A 13,161-nucleotide genomic window follows, 5' to 3' on the forward strand; every position below is an offset into this window, starting at 1 on the left:
CTGTCTAAATCTCGCGAGTCCCACAGATGTCAGAACGCTGCCATGGGTTACCATGGCAACACTCCGCAGGGCACGTTGGCCACAAGAGTTAGAAAGGGGAGCTGAAGGGAGCTGCTGGGAAGGTAAGTAAGCGCTTGCTGGGCCCCCCAGGGAATGCCATATGTCCCCTCCCTGGCAAGTAAGAAGCAAGGAGGAGGGAGTAAAAAAAATAAAATAAAATTTAATTAAAAATGCCTCCCCTCCCCCTCCATTTTACACAAATTACATGCCTACAGAAACACACACACACACACACACACATTAAACAAATACACTGCATTCACTATACCCACAATACACACTCTGCATTCATTATATACACACTACACACTCTGCATTCATTATATACACACACTACACAAACACACACACCCTGCATTCATTATATACACACACTGCATTCACTATACACACACTACACAAACACATACACATACTGCATTCACTATACACACACTACACAAACACACGCTCTGCATTCATTATATACACACACACTGCATTCACTATACACACGCCACACACACTGCATTCACTATATACACATTACACACACTGCATTCACTTTATGCACACACTACATTCACTATACACACACACTACACTAACACACACTCTGCATTCACTAGATATACACACTACACAAACACTCACTGCGTTCACTATACACACTACACAAACACACTCTGCATTCATTATATACACACTACACAAATACACACTGTATTTATTTTATACACACTACACAAACACACACAGCTCCCCTGTCTAAACACATGTCATCTACCACATGTGGCATGTATATTTTGTGCATTTACCTTTAGAAATAGTTTTTTGTTTTTTTTTTCAAAATGGTAAATGTTCAGAATATCGGTACGTGATCGGCTATCTGCCAGAAAATTCACAGATTATCGGTATCTGCTCTAAAAAATCAATATTGGTTGATCACTACCTAAAAGTAGAGAGTACTTAAAATCAGTAGTAGCACGTGAGAAAGATACAGGGGTATTGAGAAAGATACAGTGGTATTGAGTAAGATACAGAGGTGTATCTAGGTTTGTTGGTACCTCTCCCTACATTGCTATATTGTACTTTTATTTTGATTTTGATGTCTGTCTACCTCCATTGTGTTTTTCTTATTCCCCTTTTAATTTCTAATTTTTTATTTTTTTCTGGCAAATGGTGGCAGTACCTGGGGGTTGTGCCTCCTTAATTGGGACAAGCATCTACAATATAGGAGTTAATTAAAAGTCCCTCCCCTTTATCCCATAAAGGGCTTCCCCCGGCAAACCCACCCAAGTTCTTCCTTGTCCCAGCACAGGACGGATCAAACTTCTACTTGAGGTGAGGCACACTGGTTGATGTCTGGGGGAGGAAGCCCGATAGCCACCCGGGTGGTAGACTGAGTGGCATGACTCTGTCCATGGAGGTCCCGGAGCCCTTTCAGGTATTTATGTTGCGCCAAGTATGTTCTTGCTTTGTGAATATGGGCGGGCCAGGGGACGCCTTCATGACGTTACAGGCGGTGGAACACGCCCGGGTGGTGTTGCGTTCCACCGAAGTTCCGGGTATGCCGCTGCACGCGTGAACCGTAACTTCCGGGAAATGGCGCCGGATTTTAACCCATGGGCATATAAATACTGTGCGGTTTCCCTCTGGCAGCTGGATGCTGGTCAGAAAGGATTCTCCGTGTCACCAGCCCCCCACAGGGCTCAGAGGTTTTTGAGGTAAGATTAAAAAAATCTTTGCTTTCTGTTAAACGGTTTAGGGTGTTAAAGGTATATTTCTGTTATGTTTCAGATATGTCTTGCCCTCAGCAAATAGATAAAGACATGCCTACTCCTGCAACTAGGAAGGCCTCATCCAAAACCAAACATTTAGTTTGCAATGATTGTTCCAACCCCCCCCCCCCCCCCCCCCCCCTACCAGATGGCACTAGGAATAAAGTGTGTAGTCAATGGGCAGAAATGTCTTTGGAAAAATCAAACAAAAGGATAGGCAATAGTTCCTGTCTTGGTTTCCGGATATCCTGGCTCAGACTTTGGATTCTTTTAAAGAGTCACATAAGGTTTTTGCTGCGGTGCCTGAGGAGGTCCTTAGAGGCAGTAAAAGAAGGAAGTCTTCTTCTAATTCTGACATATCTTCAGGCGAATGTTAGTCTACTGCTGACTCAGAGGTTTCTAGTTCATCATCTTGTGTGGAGTCTGGGTTCCCACCTGATGAACTAAGGAAATGCACTAAGGAAGTGAATCAGAGTTTGTTGCTGGAAGATACTGCTAAGGGTAAGAAAGATTTCCCTGTACCTCAAGCCCTGGTTGACCTTATTTACAGGGAATGGGAAAACCTGGAAAAGCGAGCCTTTATCTCCCGATATTTAAAAAAATTGTTCAAGATTACGGATGATACTAAATGGAACAAATTGCCTAAAGTGGATATCCAGGTGGCTCAGCTTTCTAAAAAGACCACTATTCTAAAGGAGAAGTAGCGGCTTTAAGGAATTCTATGGACACGAGGGCCAAGACCGCCTGCAGGCGTGCTTTCTAGTCGGCAGGTTTCCAATGTAACACTTTGCTGGCTGGGGCTAGTAACTTGTGGTCGCAATCTTTAGAGGAGATGATGTTGGACTCTCCAGACAAGCAACTGGTTAGGTTGCTACAAAATTTGAAATTGTCTAATACATTTATGGATACGATGAATAAAGTGCTCAAGTTAGCTTCCAGAATCCATGGGCTTATCTTCATTTGCCCGTAGAGCCTTGTGACTTAGAGCCTGGACGGTGGATACAGCTTCAAAATCGGTCCTCTGGGAACTCCCATTGGAAAAACAAAAGCTGTTCGGGTCTCCTTTAGAGGAGATCATTAAACAGACGTCTGAGATGAAAAAAAGCCCTTCCTCGAGACAAGAAATGTTCTTGGAAGCCTGGTTATAAAAATTTCCAGTATAGGAATAGAAGAACCTACCAGGATAGGCCTTGTTATTTTCAAAAAAGAGAAAAAAATCCGAGGGTTTGAGGAGAAAAAAGGGGATAGATCTGACAAGGGTAGGCGTTTCTGACACCAAGAGAGTAGGAGGCAGAATCCAGCGTTTCTTCAAAAGATGGGAAGAAACTACAAGCAATCCATGAATTCTAAATCTGGTGAAAAGGGGGTACCGATTGCACTTTCCAAACCTGCACAAACCAAAATTCCTCATTTCCTTTTATCCATCCTCCCGAAAATCAGAAGTTCTGTTTGCAGAAACGATTCTGCTATTAAAAAAAGGGGTCATAGAAAAGGATTTGGTGACCCAGGAATTCCAAGGGATCTACTCAAGACTCTTCCTAATCTCAAAACCAGACCATTCCTTTTAGCCGATCCTAGATTAAAAAATGTGAATGAGTTTCTTCCTTACCAAAGGTTCAGAATGGAAACGATTACTTACATAACTCAGATTCTTCAGAAAATTGATTTTTTTTATGGGGAAGCTGGATCTCAGGGATGCTTACCTTCATATCCCTATGGCAGTTACCTCAAGAAGATTCCTGAGATTCACCATAAAAAGGGGAAAAGATATTTTACATTTCCAGTTCAAAGCTCTCCCCTTTGGTTTCCCATCAGCCCCAAGAATATTTACAAAAGTTCTTATGCCTATAACAGCTTATCTAAGGGTGTCGGGTGTCTCATTCCCTACTTGGAATATTGGCTGCTTATTGCAAATTCCAAAAGTTTGCTTTTGGAAAAGGTTCGGTCCACAATCCAAGTGCTTCAGGAACACGGTTGGATACTGAACTTAAAGAAGTCAATTCTACTTCCTTAAAAAAATAAAATAAAAAAAAATAGAATTCATGGCATTCGAAATATACTCAAGAATGTTATCTCTACATCTGACTACAGACAAAAGAAAGACAATCCGGAAAAAAGTGTCAGATTTACAGAAAATAGATTATTACTCTATAAGACAGGCAATGAGTGTTCTGGGATATCTAACCTCATCAATTCCCACAGTCAAATGGACAAAATCAGAAATAAAGCCTCTTCAGTGGGAAATCCTCTCTTCTTGGTCAAAAAGAGAGGGAGACTTAGATTTGTATCTCCAGATATCTCCTCAGGTAAAAGCTCAGTTAAACTGGTGGAAAACTTCAAGTTTCCTTTTGGCAGGTCTGACCTTTAGACCGAAAGAATGGGAGTTAGTCAATACAGATGTGTAAAACTCAGACTGGGGCGCTCATCTAAATTTGTTAATTTGCCAAGGTACTTGGTCCACAGAAGACAAAAACAGGTCAACAAATTACAGAGAATAGAAGGCAGTTATTTACGCCCTTCACCAATTCAGATCTTGGATACAAAAGAGGCCTGTAAGAATACAGTCAGACAACAACACAGTGGTCTCTTACATCAACAGACAAGGTGGCACCAGAGTGGAAAGTCTGTTTCGGCTGTGCGCCGACATTATGTGCTGGGCTCAGGTTCACTTAGAAGACATCTCTGCTGTCCCTCAGCAGAGGGAAATGGGATCAGAAAAAGTGGTCTCTAAACCCAAGCATATTCAACATTCTAATAAAGATATTTGGAATGCCCGTTGTAGACCTTATGGCAAAAAGAGAGAACACCAAGATTCACAAATTTGCCTCCCTGTTCAGGACAGATCATCCTCAATGGATAGATGGTCTATCACACCAATAGGATTTCTCCCTAGCGTACATCTTTCCTCCAATAATGCTGATCCCAAGAATTCTTCAAAAGATAAGAACAGACAGGGCAGTGGTTCTAGCAATCATTCCATACTGGCCAAACAGGAGCTGGTTTTAGGAATTTAAGGAGATGGCTTCCACGTACTGGGAACTTCCAATCTCAAAAGCTATGATAGAAAAGAGGGAGTTACCTCTGGAAATTTTACAAATGTTCAGATTGACGGCATGGCTGTTGCAAGGCTAATCCTTAATCATCAGGGTCTTCAGGAAGGCCGGGTCCAATTACTCCTTTAATCTACCAGACGTTGCACCTCAGAGTTATACATGAGAATTTGGGCGAAATTCCTACATTGGTGTAGGCAACATCAATGTCTTTAAGTACATCCTTTGGTTGTTTCTATTTTACACTTCCTTCAGGATGGGCTTCACAAAGGTCTGGGTGTTTCCACTTTGAAAGTCCAACTAGGTGCCTTGAGTTTTTTTTCTAGTGAAGGATTTAGTGTCGCATGTTCTAATTAGGAGATTCTTCAAAGCAGTAAGGCTTCTTAGACCACCTAGGAAGTTATATATTCCCTCCTGGGATCTTTCTTCAGTCCTGCAAGTGCTCTGTGAACCTCCTTTTGAACCTTTCCAACCTTTTGGAGAAGGTCCCATTGAAGACTCTTTACACTCATGATGGCCTTCTTGGTGGCCATCACCTCTGCAAAAAGAGTAGGTGAACTTCAGGCTCTTTCTTCAATGGGCAAATTCATTATATTCCATCAAGTTAAGGTAGTGCTCCATCCTAATCCTTCATTCCTTCCGAAGGTTATCGCTTCTAGAGCTGTAATCAGCCCATCATTTTACCTTCCTTCTGCAATAATGCCACCTCGTCGCAGGAACTAAAATAGCATAAATTGGATGTTAGAAGAGCTGTACAGATCTACCTTTCAAGAACTGCCGATTTATAGAAAATCGAATCCCCTGTTTGTCAATTTCCAAGGGAAATTTAAAGGGGAAAGAGCCTCTCGTAATTATATCTCTTGTTGCTTGATTGATACAATCAAGATGGTGTATGCTTCCAGTAACGTTCCTATACCTACTTCTCTTAAAGCACATTCCACAAGAGCAATGTCCACATCATGGGCAGAAAAGGCTCTTGCTTCGCCCAAAGAAATCTGCAAGGCGGCTTCTTAGTCATCATTCAACACCTTCATCAGGCATTACAGGCTAGATGTATTCTCATCCTCTGAAGTTGCATTTGGGCGTAAGGTGCTTCAAGCTGTTGTGGTGTAACTCCCACTCAATGGGAATCTTGCTATATCCCACAGGTACTGCCACCATATGCCAGAAAAAAATGAAATGTTTACGTACCATAAATTCTTTTTTTCTTAATATGGTGGCAGTACAATACTCCCTCCCTCTGAATTAAAAAAAATTACTTGTTGTATTTGACTTGTGTGGTGTGTTTTCTTGCTACGACTGAGGTGGGTTTGCCGGGGGAAGCCCTTTATGGGATAGAGGGGAGGGACCTTTAATTAACTCCTATCTTGTAGATGCTTGTCCCAATTAAGGAGGCACAACCCACAGGTACTGCCACCATATTAAGAAAAAAAGAATTTACGGTAAGTACAAATTTTTTTTTTTCTACCTTTCTCACATAACCTGTGAACCTGACTTACAGATTGAAGAACAACATCTGGGGATGGTGTTTTATCCGTTGGTGGATTCAGAATTTTGTTTCATGGAAAGACTGAGTCTTCTTTTTCAGCCAATGAAAGACTGAGCATGGGCTAACCCATCACTAGAGTGCCAAATAGAGAGCTCCTTTTAAAAAGCAAACCAGTAATAATACAGGGTAGTTCATTACCTGGTTTACATACTCCTGAAATAGGATATGGGTATGAGGATCAGTTATCTTTTTGTATAGTATAATATTTATGTATTGTATTTGTGTGTGTGTGTATGTTTACATATAATTATTTTTTACATTTTTTTTTATGGTGATTGATTCCCAATAGCTATTTATCTAAGCTTGGTATTATCCTTTACACTTCTATAAATGCAGCAGATCGCAGAGTTTCTCTATTGTCAAACACATCCTGTTACTCTAATGCCATTTTGTTGCAGCATTCCTTTGGCTAATGTACTGTGAAAGTCTCAGAAAGATTATTAGCCAGTTCCGATAAAGCTTATCTAAGCTGATATTAAATTATACTATGTTTTGATATCTCTGTTGCCCTAACCACCTTTTATTAATATTTACTTTCAAAACATTCATAGAACACTGCACAGATTTAAGCACAATGTTGAAATTGTTTTTGGAACTATAATCTTCTGTTATGCCTAAAAAAAATGTTAAACATTATATTACTAAATAAAAGCAATAATCTAATTCTCTCTGTGTGTTTCAGAAGTCCTCTATAAACAAGGCTGATTTTTTTGGCAGAATCCAAGTACTCACCTGGAAAAGGTTCTATGGGTTATATGGATGAACATTTGAATCGACTATGAGCTTCTAGTAGTGTAAAACTGGACGATAATATGGAAGCATTTGAAGTGGATGACATCAGTCCGGCTTTGGAAGTCACAGAAGACTTTTTTAGCTCTTTTGAAAAGCTAGAACATGTTGGCCATCAGGGTGAAGTCTTTGGAATTCATGAAGTCCCAGAGCTCTTGGAAAATGAGAGATCCAATAAAATTATACAAGCTGATGGTCAAAATGCCAATACTTCGCAGAGTAGCATTATTTGGGAGAGGTGTAAAAGTAGTCTCTTTGATGCCAAAGCAAAGAATGGGATCCATGCCAAAGAACTTTATTCGTCAAATAGAAGAGTATTTCCTGATAGCCCCCTGAATGGTGAAGGGGATAAAGACACATCTGCTTTTAACTTGTTTAGTGCATGTCGTAGACGTGATAGACCTCGTTCCATTAATGACACACTTGCTTGGGTTGAAGAAGCCCCTAAGTTTAAGCGAGGTCACAACAGATCAAGATCTGATATTAGCCATCTAGACTGGAGAAATGTTCGCAAGCCAGCCCCTTTACAGAGGTCTTCAAGCCAGGGAGTGCATTACACGAACCAAGACATTGAAGGAAATACTGGTATGTGAAGATTTCTTATTTCAAATGTATTTGAAATAGCAGGGTATATGTTATTTTCTCAAATAGTACCAATTTCATAGTGCCCCATTTCTATTTTTTGTCCAAAATCAAAGAAACAGATGTGTCACTATGTTGCTTGGCAATCCAAGACCCACTTTTTTTCTTTTTTAAATGTATTGTAGGTAATTAACACATTAAATATAAATGCAAAACCAACTAATTTATAGTAATAAAAGATAAAGGTAATTGCTATCCATATGTTTCCTAGTTTCCTAGCTTCTTTAATTCTTTTAAAGTCATACATAGATACAAACATGCAGGCTCCCAAGCACACAGGCTAGGATGGACAGCGTAAAAAAATTTGGCCTGAGCATTTTACATTCGGGATTGGCCCAGTGAGGATAGTGTTTTGTCATCATCAGTGACAAGCATGCTCCCCACAAAGTGAGCATGTTGGTTTGATGCTCTTCCAGTGCAGATCATGCACAGAGCCCTGCTGAAGAGCTTGTGCATGGGAAGTGAATAACCTTGATTATATCATTATAATGGCATCTGTCAAGGGATGGGATATATTAGGCAGAACGTGAAAAATCGGTTCTTAAATTTCATATGTTGGAAGCAGGAAAAATGGGCAAACGAAATGATCTGAAGTGTTTATGGTGCCAGAGTAACTTTACCCTTCAAACCACAATATCCCTGATTTATACTATGAGTTACTGATATCACAAACCAAACTAATTCATATTATCTTTTTACTAATGATGATGCTTGTACTTATCTCTCAATACTCTCAAGTTATTGCCAACCTACACAAGGTACACAAACTGGAGTACATCTACCACTTCACTACCACTTCAAACTCCAGATCGGGCTGGTTCACAGACATCTGCATGATGCTTTATCTGAAGTTAGATTATATTCTTTTCTTTTTAAAATCACAAGGTCTACTATTTGGTCATGCTTATCTATCCCCCCCCCCCCCCCATATGAATTCTGGACAGCTATTATAAGTATTGTTATGCATCATGCACATTCCCTCCATTTTGTTTTATTAATACAAGATTTAGATACAGGTTAGAAAACCAGTCCAAGATATAGTTTGCGTCTATCACACACTTTCTTGATTCAGATCAATATAATTTCTTAATAAATGATCTGTGTAGTGTTTTTACTCAAGAATCAGATAATCATAGATACATTTTTTTTTATTTTTATTATCAATATACTGCAATATACAGGCAGACATTTTAACATTGCTGCAATTTTCATGATTAATAATATCTGATTGATCCAGAGGAAGGCAAACAAAAACCCCAGTGAACGATGTCTCACAGGGGGAAAAAAATTCCTTCCTGACCCCATTTATGGCGATCGGTTTAATACCCTGGACCAGTCACCTAATGTGTTATAACTGTATATTGCTGAATATAATACTCTAATGTACTAATAAGAAGAATGTAAACCACAGAAGGTTGTCACTGCTCACAAAGCTAACACTCTAATATAAGCAGTGCAATACAGAGAAAAATTTCCTTTCTCACAGAGCGTACGGCCTAATATGAATGGTACAACACAGAGAAGGCCATCCCTGGTCACAGAGCTTACACTCTAATATAAATGGTACATCACAGAGAAGGCCACCCCTGCTCACAGAGCTTACACTCTAATATGAATGTTTCAAAACAGAGAATGTGGTCCCTGATCGCAGAGCCTGCACTCTAATATGAATAGTATAATACAGAGGAGTTCCCTGCTCACAGAGCTTACAGTCTAATATAAATAGTATAACACAGGGAAGGAGGCCCCTGCTTACAGAGGTTACACTCTAATATGAAAGGTACATTACAGAGAAGGAGGTCCTTGCTCACAGAGCTTACACTCTAATATGAATGTTTTAAACCAGAGTATGTGGTTCTGATCACAGAGCTTACACATTAATATGAATAGTATAATACAAAGAAGGAGGTCCTTGCTCACAGAGCTTACACTCCAATATAAATGTTTCAGTACAGAGAACGTGGTCCCTTCTCACAGAGCTTACACTCAAATCGGAATAGTACAACAAAGAGAGGGAGATCCCTGCTCACAGAGCTCACACATTAATATGAATAGTATAACACAGGGAAGGAGGTATTTGCTCACAGAGCTTACACTCTAATATGAAAGGTACATTACAGAGGAGGCCATCCCTGTTCACAGAGCTTACACCCTAATATGAATAGTATATACGGAAAAGTAGGTCCTGCTCATAGAGCTTACACTCTAATATGAATGGTACAACACAGAGAGGGAGATCCATGTTCACAGAGCTTACATTCTAATATGAATTGTACATTACAGAGAAGGAGCTCCCTGCTCACCTGAGCTTACACTCAAATATTAATGGAATAATACAGAGAAAGAGGTTAATGCTCACAGAGCTTACACTCTAATATAAATGGTACAATACAGAAAATAGGGTCCCTTATCACAGAGCTAACACCGTAATATTAATGGAAAACACAGAGAAGTAGGTCCCTACTCACAGAGCTTGCAGTCTAATATGAATGTTTCAAAACCGAGAATGTGGTGCCTGATCACAGAGCTTACACTCTTATATGAATAGTATAATACGGAGAAGGAGGTCCGTTATCACAGAACTTAGACTTTAATATGAATGGTGCAATACAGAGAAGTCCATCCCTGCTCAAAGAGCTTACACTCTAATATGAATAGTATAATACGAAAAAGGAGGTTCCAGCTCACAGAGCTTACACTCTAATATGAATGGTACAATATAGAGAAAAAAAGGTCCTTGCTCACAGAGCTAACATTCTAAGATGAATGGTACATTACAGAGAAAGCTCACAGAGAAATAGGTCCTTGATCACAGCGCTTACTGTCTAATATAAATGGTATGACACAGAGAAGGCCATCACTGCTCACAGAGCTTACACTCTAATATGAACAGTACAATAGAGAGGAGGTCCCTGCTCACAGAGCTTACGCTGTAATATAAATGGTACAATACAGAGAAAGAGGTCCCTGCTCACAGAACTTACACTCTAATGTAAATGGTATAACAGAGAAAGAGGTCCATGATCACAGAGCTTACACTCTAATAAGAATGGTGTAACACAGAGAAGGCCGTCCCTGCTCACAGAGCTTACAGTCTAATATAAATATGTCAAAACAGAGATTGTGGTTCCTGCTCACAGAGCTTACACTCTAATCGAATTAGTATAATGCAGAGTTGGAGATCCCTACTCACAGAGCTTACATTCTAATATGAATGGTACATTATAGAGAAGGAGGTCCCTGGTCACAGACCTTACACTCTAATATGAATGGTACAATACAGAGAAAAAGAGTCTCACAGAGCTTAAAGTCTAATAAGAATGGTATGATCACAGAGCTTAAAGTCTAATAAGAATGGTATGACACAGAGTCCGTCCCTGCTCACAGAGCTTACGGCCTAATATGAATAATATAATATGGAGGTAGAGATCCCTGCTCACAGAGCTTACATTCTAATATGAATGGTACATATTAGAGAAGGAGGTCCCTGTTCACAGAACTTACACTCTAATATGAATGGTGCGACACAGAGAAGGCCATCCCTGCTCACAGAGCTTACGGCCTTATATGAATAATATAATACGGAGAAGGAGGTCTCTGCTCACAGAGCTTAAACTAAAATGTACAGTATACCACAGAGAAGGAGGTTCCTGCTCACAGCTTACACTCTAATATGAATAGTATGATACAGAGAAGGAGGTCTCATCTCACAGAGCGTTCACTCTAATAGTATTAGAAAATACATAGAGGGAGGCCCTGGTCACAGAGCTTACACTCTTACCTAATTGGTAAATTACAGAGTATGAAATCTTCTTTCACAGAGCTTACACTAATATGAACAGTACAATACAGAGAAGGAGGTCCTTTATTACAGACCTTACACACTAATATGAACAGTACAATAAAGAGGAAGTTGCTGCTCACAGAGCTTACACTCTAATATTAATGGAAAATACAGAGAGAGAGGTCCTGCTTACAGTCTAATATAAATGTTTCAATATAGAGAATGTGTTCTCTGATCACAGAGCTTACTCTCTAATATTATTAGAAAATAAATAGAGGAAAGCCCTGCTCACAGAGCTTACACTAATATGAACGGTACAATACAGAGAAAGAGGTCCCATGTCATAGAGCTTACACTCTAATATGAATAGTATAATATGGAAAATGAGGTCCCTGAGCACAGAGCTTACAGTCGAATATTATTAGAAAATACATAAAGAGAGCCCTGGCGACAGAGCTTACACTCTAATATTAATGGTACAACACAGAGAAGGCCGTCCCTGCTCACAGACCTTACACTATAATGCTTACACTCTAATATTATTAGAAAATATATAGAGGGAGGCCCTGGTCACAGAGCTTACACTCTAATATGAATGGTACATTAGAAAGAATGAAGTCTCCGCTCACAGAGCTTAGACTAATATGGACAGTATAACACAGAGTAGGAGGTCCCTGATCACAGAGCTTACACTCTAATATGAATAGTATAATACAGAGAAGGATGTCTTCGCTCACAGAGCTTACACTCTAATATGAATAGTATAATACAAAAAATAAGCTCCCGGCTCACAGAGCTAATATGAACAGTGCTATACAGAGGAAGTCGCTGCTCATAGAGCTTACACTCTTATATTAATGGAAAATAAAGAGAGAGTGGCCCTACTCACCAAGCTTACACTCTAATATGAATGGTACAATACTGAGAAGTAGGTCCCTGCTAACAGAGATTACACTCTAATATGAAAGTTCCAATATAGAGAATGTGGTCCCTGATCACAGAGCTTACACTCTTATATGAACTGTGCAATATAGGGAAGGTCCCTGTTCACAGAGCTTACATTCTTATATGAACTGTGCAATATAGGGAAGGCCCCTGCTCACAGAGCTTATACTCTAATATGAATAATATAATACAGAGAAGGAGGTCCCTGCTCATAGAGCTTACACTCTAATATGAATAATATAATACAGAGAAGGAGGTCCCTGCTCATAGAGCTTACACTCTAATATGAACAGTACACTATAAAATTGGTCCCTGCGCACAGAGCTTACACTCTAATATGAACAGTACAATATAAAATTGGTCCCTGCGCACAGAGCTTACACTCTAATATGAACTGTCACGATTCGGGGAACCAAACACCCTAACACACACACACGCACACAGAAAAGGTGCAGTACCGGACCTTAGAGTGGCCGGGCTAAGCACACAAAGAATAGTCAAGAGACAAGCCGAGTAAAGGGAACCAGAAGTCAGAATAACGAGAAACAAGCCGAGGTCAAAGGGTAGGAGAAAGTCACAAAG

The 13,161-nt window shown here is 39.9% G+C and overlaps 1 protein-coding gene across 1 annotated transcript in view; it reads left to right on the forward strand.

Annotated features, from left to right (window-relative positions):
* PLEKHM3 (pleckstrin homology domain containing M3) overlaps positions 1–13,161 on the forward strand; it is a 220,129-nt gene that overhangs the window by 21,066 nt on the left and 185,902 nt on the right. Inside the window, exon 2 of the mRNA XM_063430113.1 lies at positions 7,102–7,793. Within this exon, the coding sequence (XP_063286183.1) occupies positions 7,232–7,793 (562 nt within the window). The 5' untranslated portion in view covers positions 7,102–7,231. The remainder of the gene's footprint in view (positions 1–7,101; positions 7,794–13,161) is intronic.

This window comes from Pelobates fuscus, chromosome 8 (assembly GCF_036172605.1).
Source record: "Pelobates fuscus isolate aPelFus1 chromosome 8, aPelFus1.pri, whole genome shotgun sequence".
Lineage (NCBI taxonomy): Eukaryota > Metazoa > Chordata > Amphibia > Anura > Pelobatidae > Pelobates > Pelobates fuscus.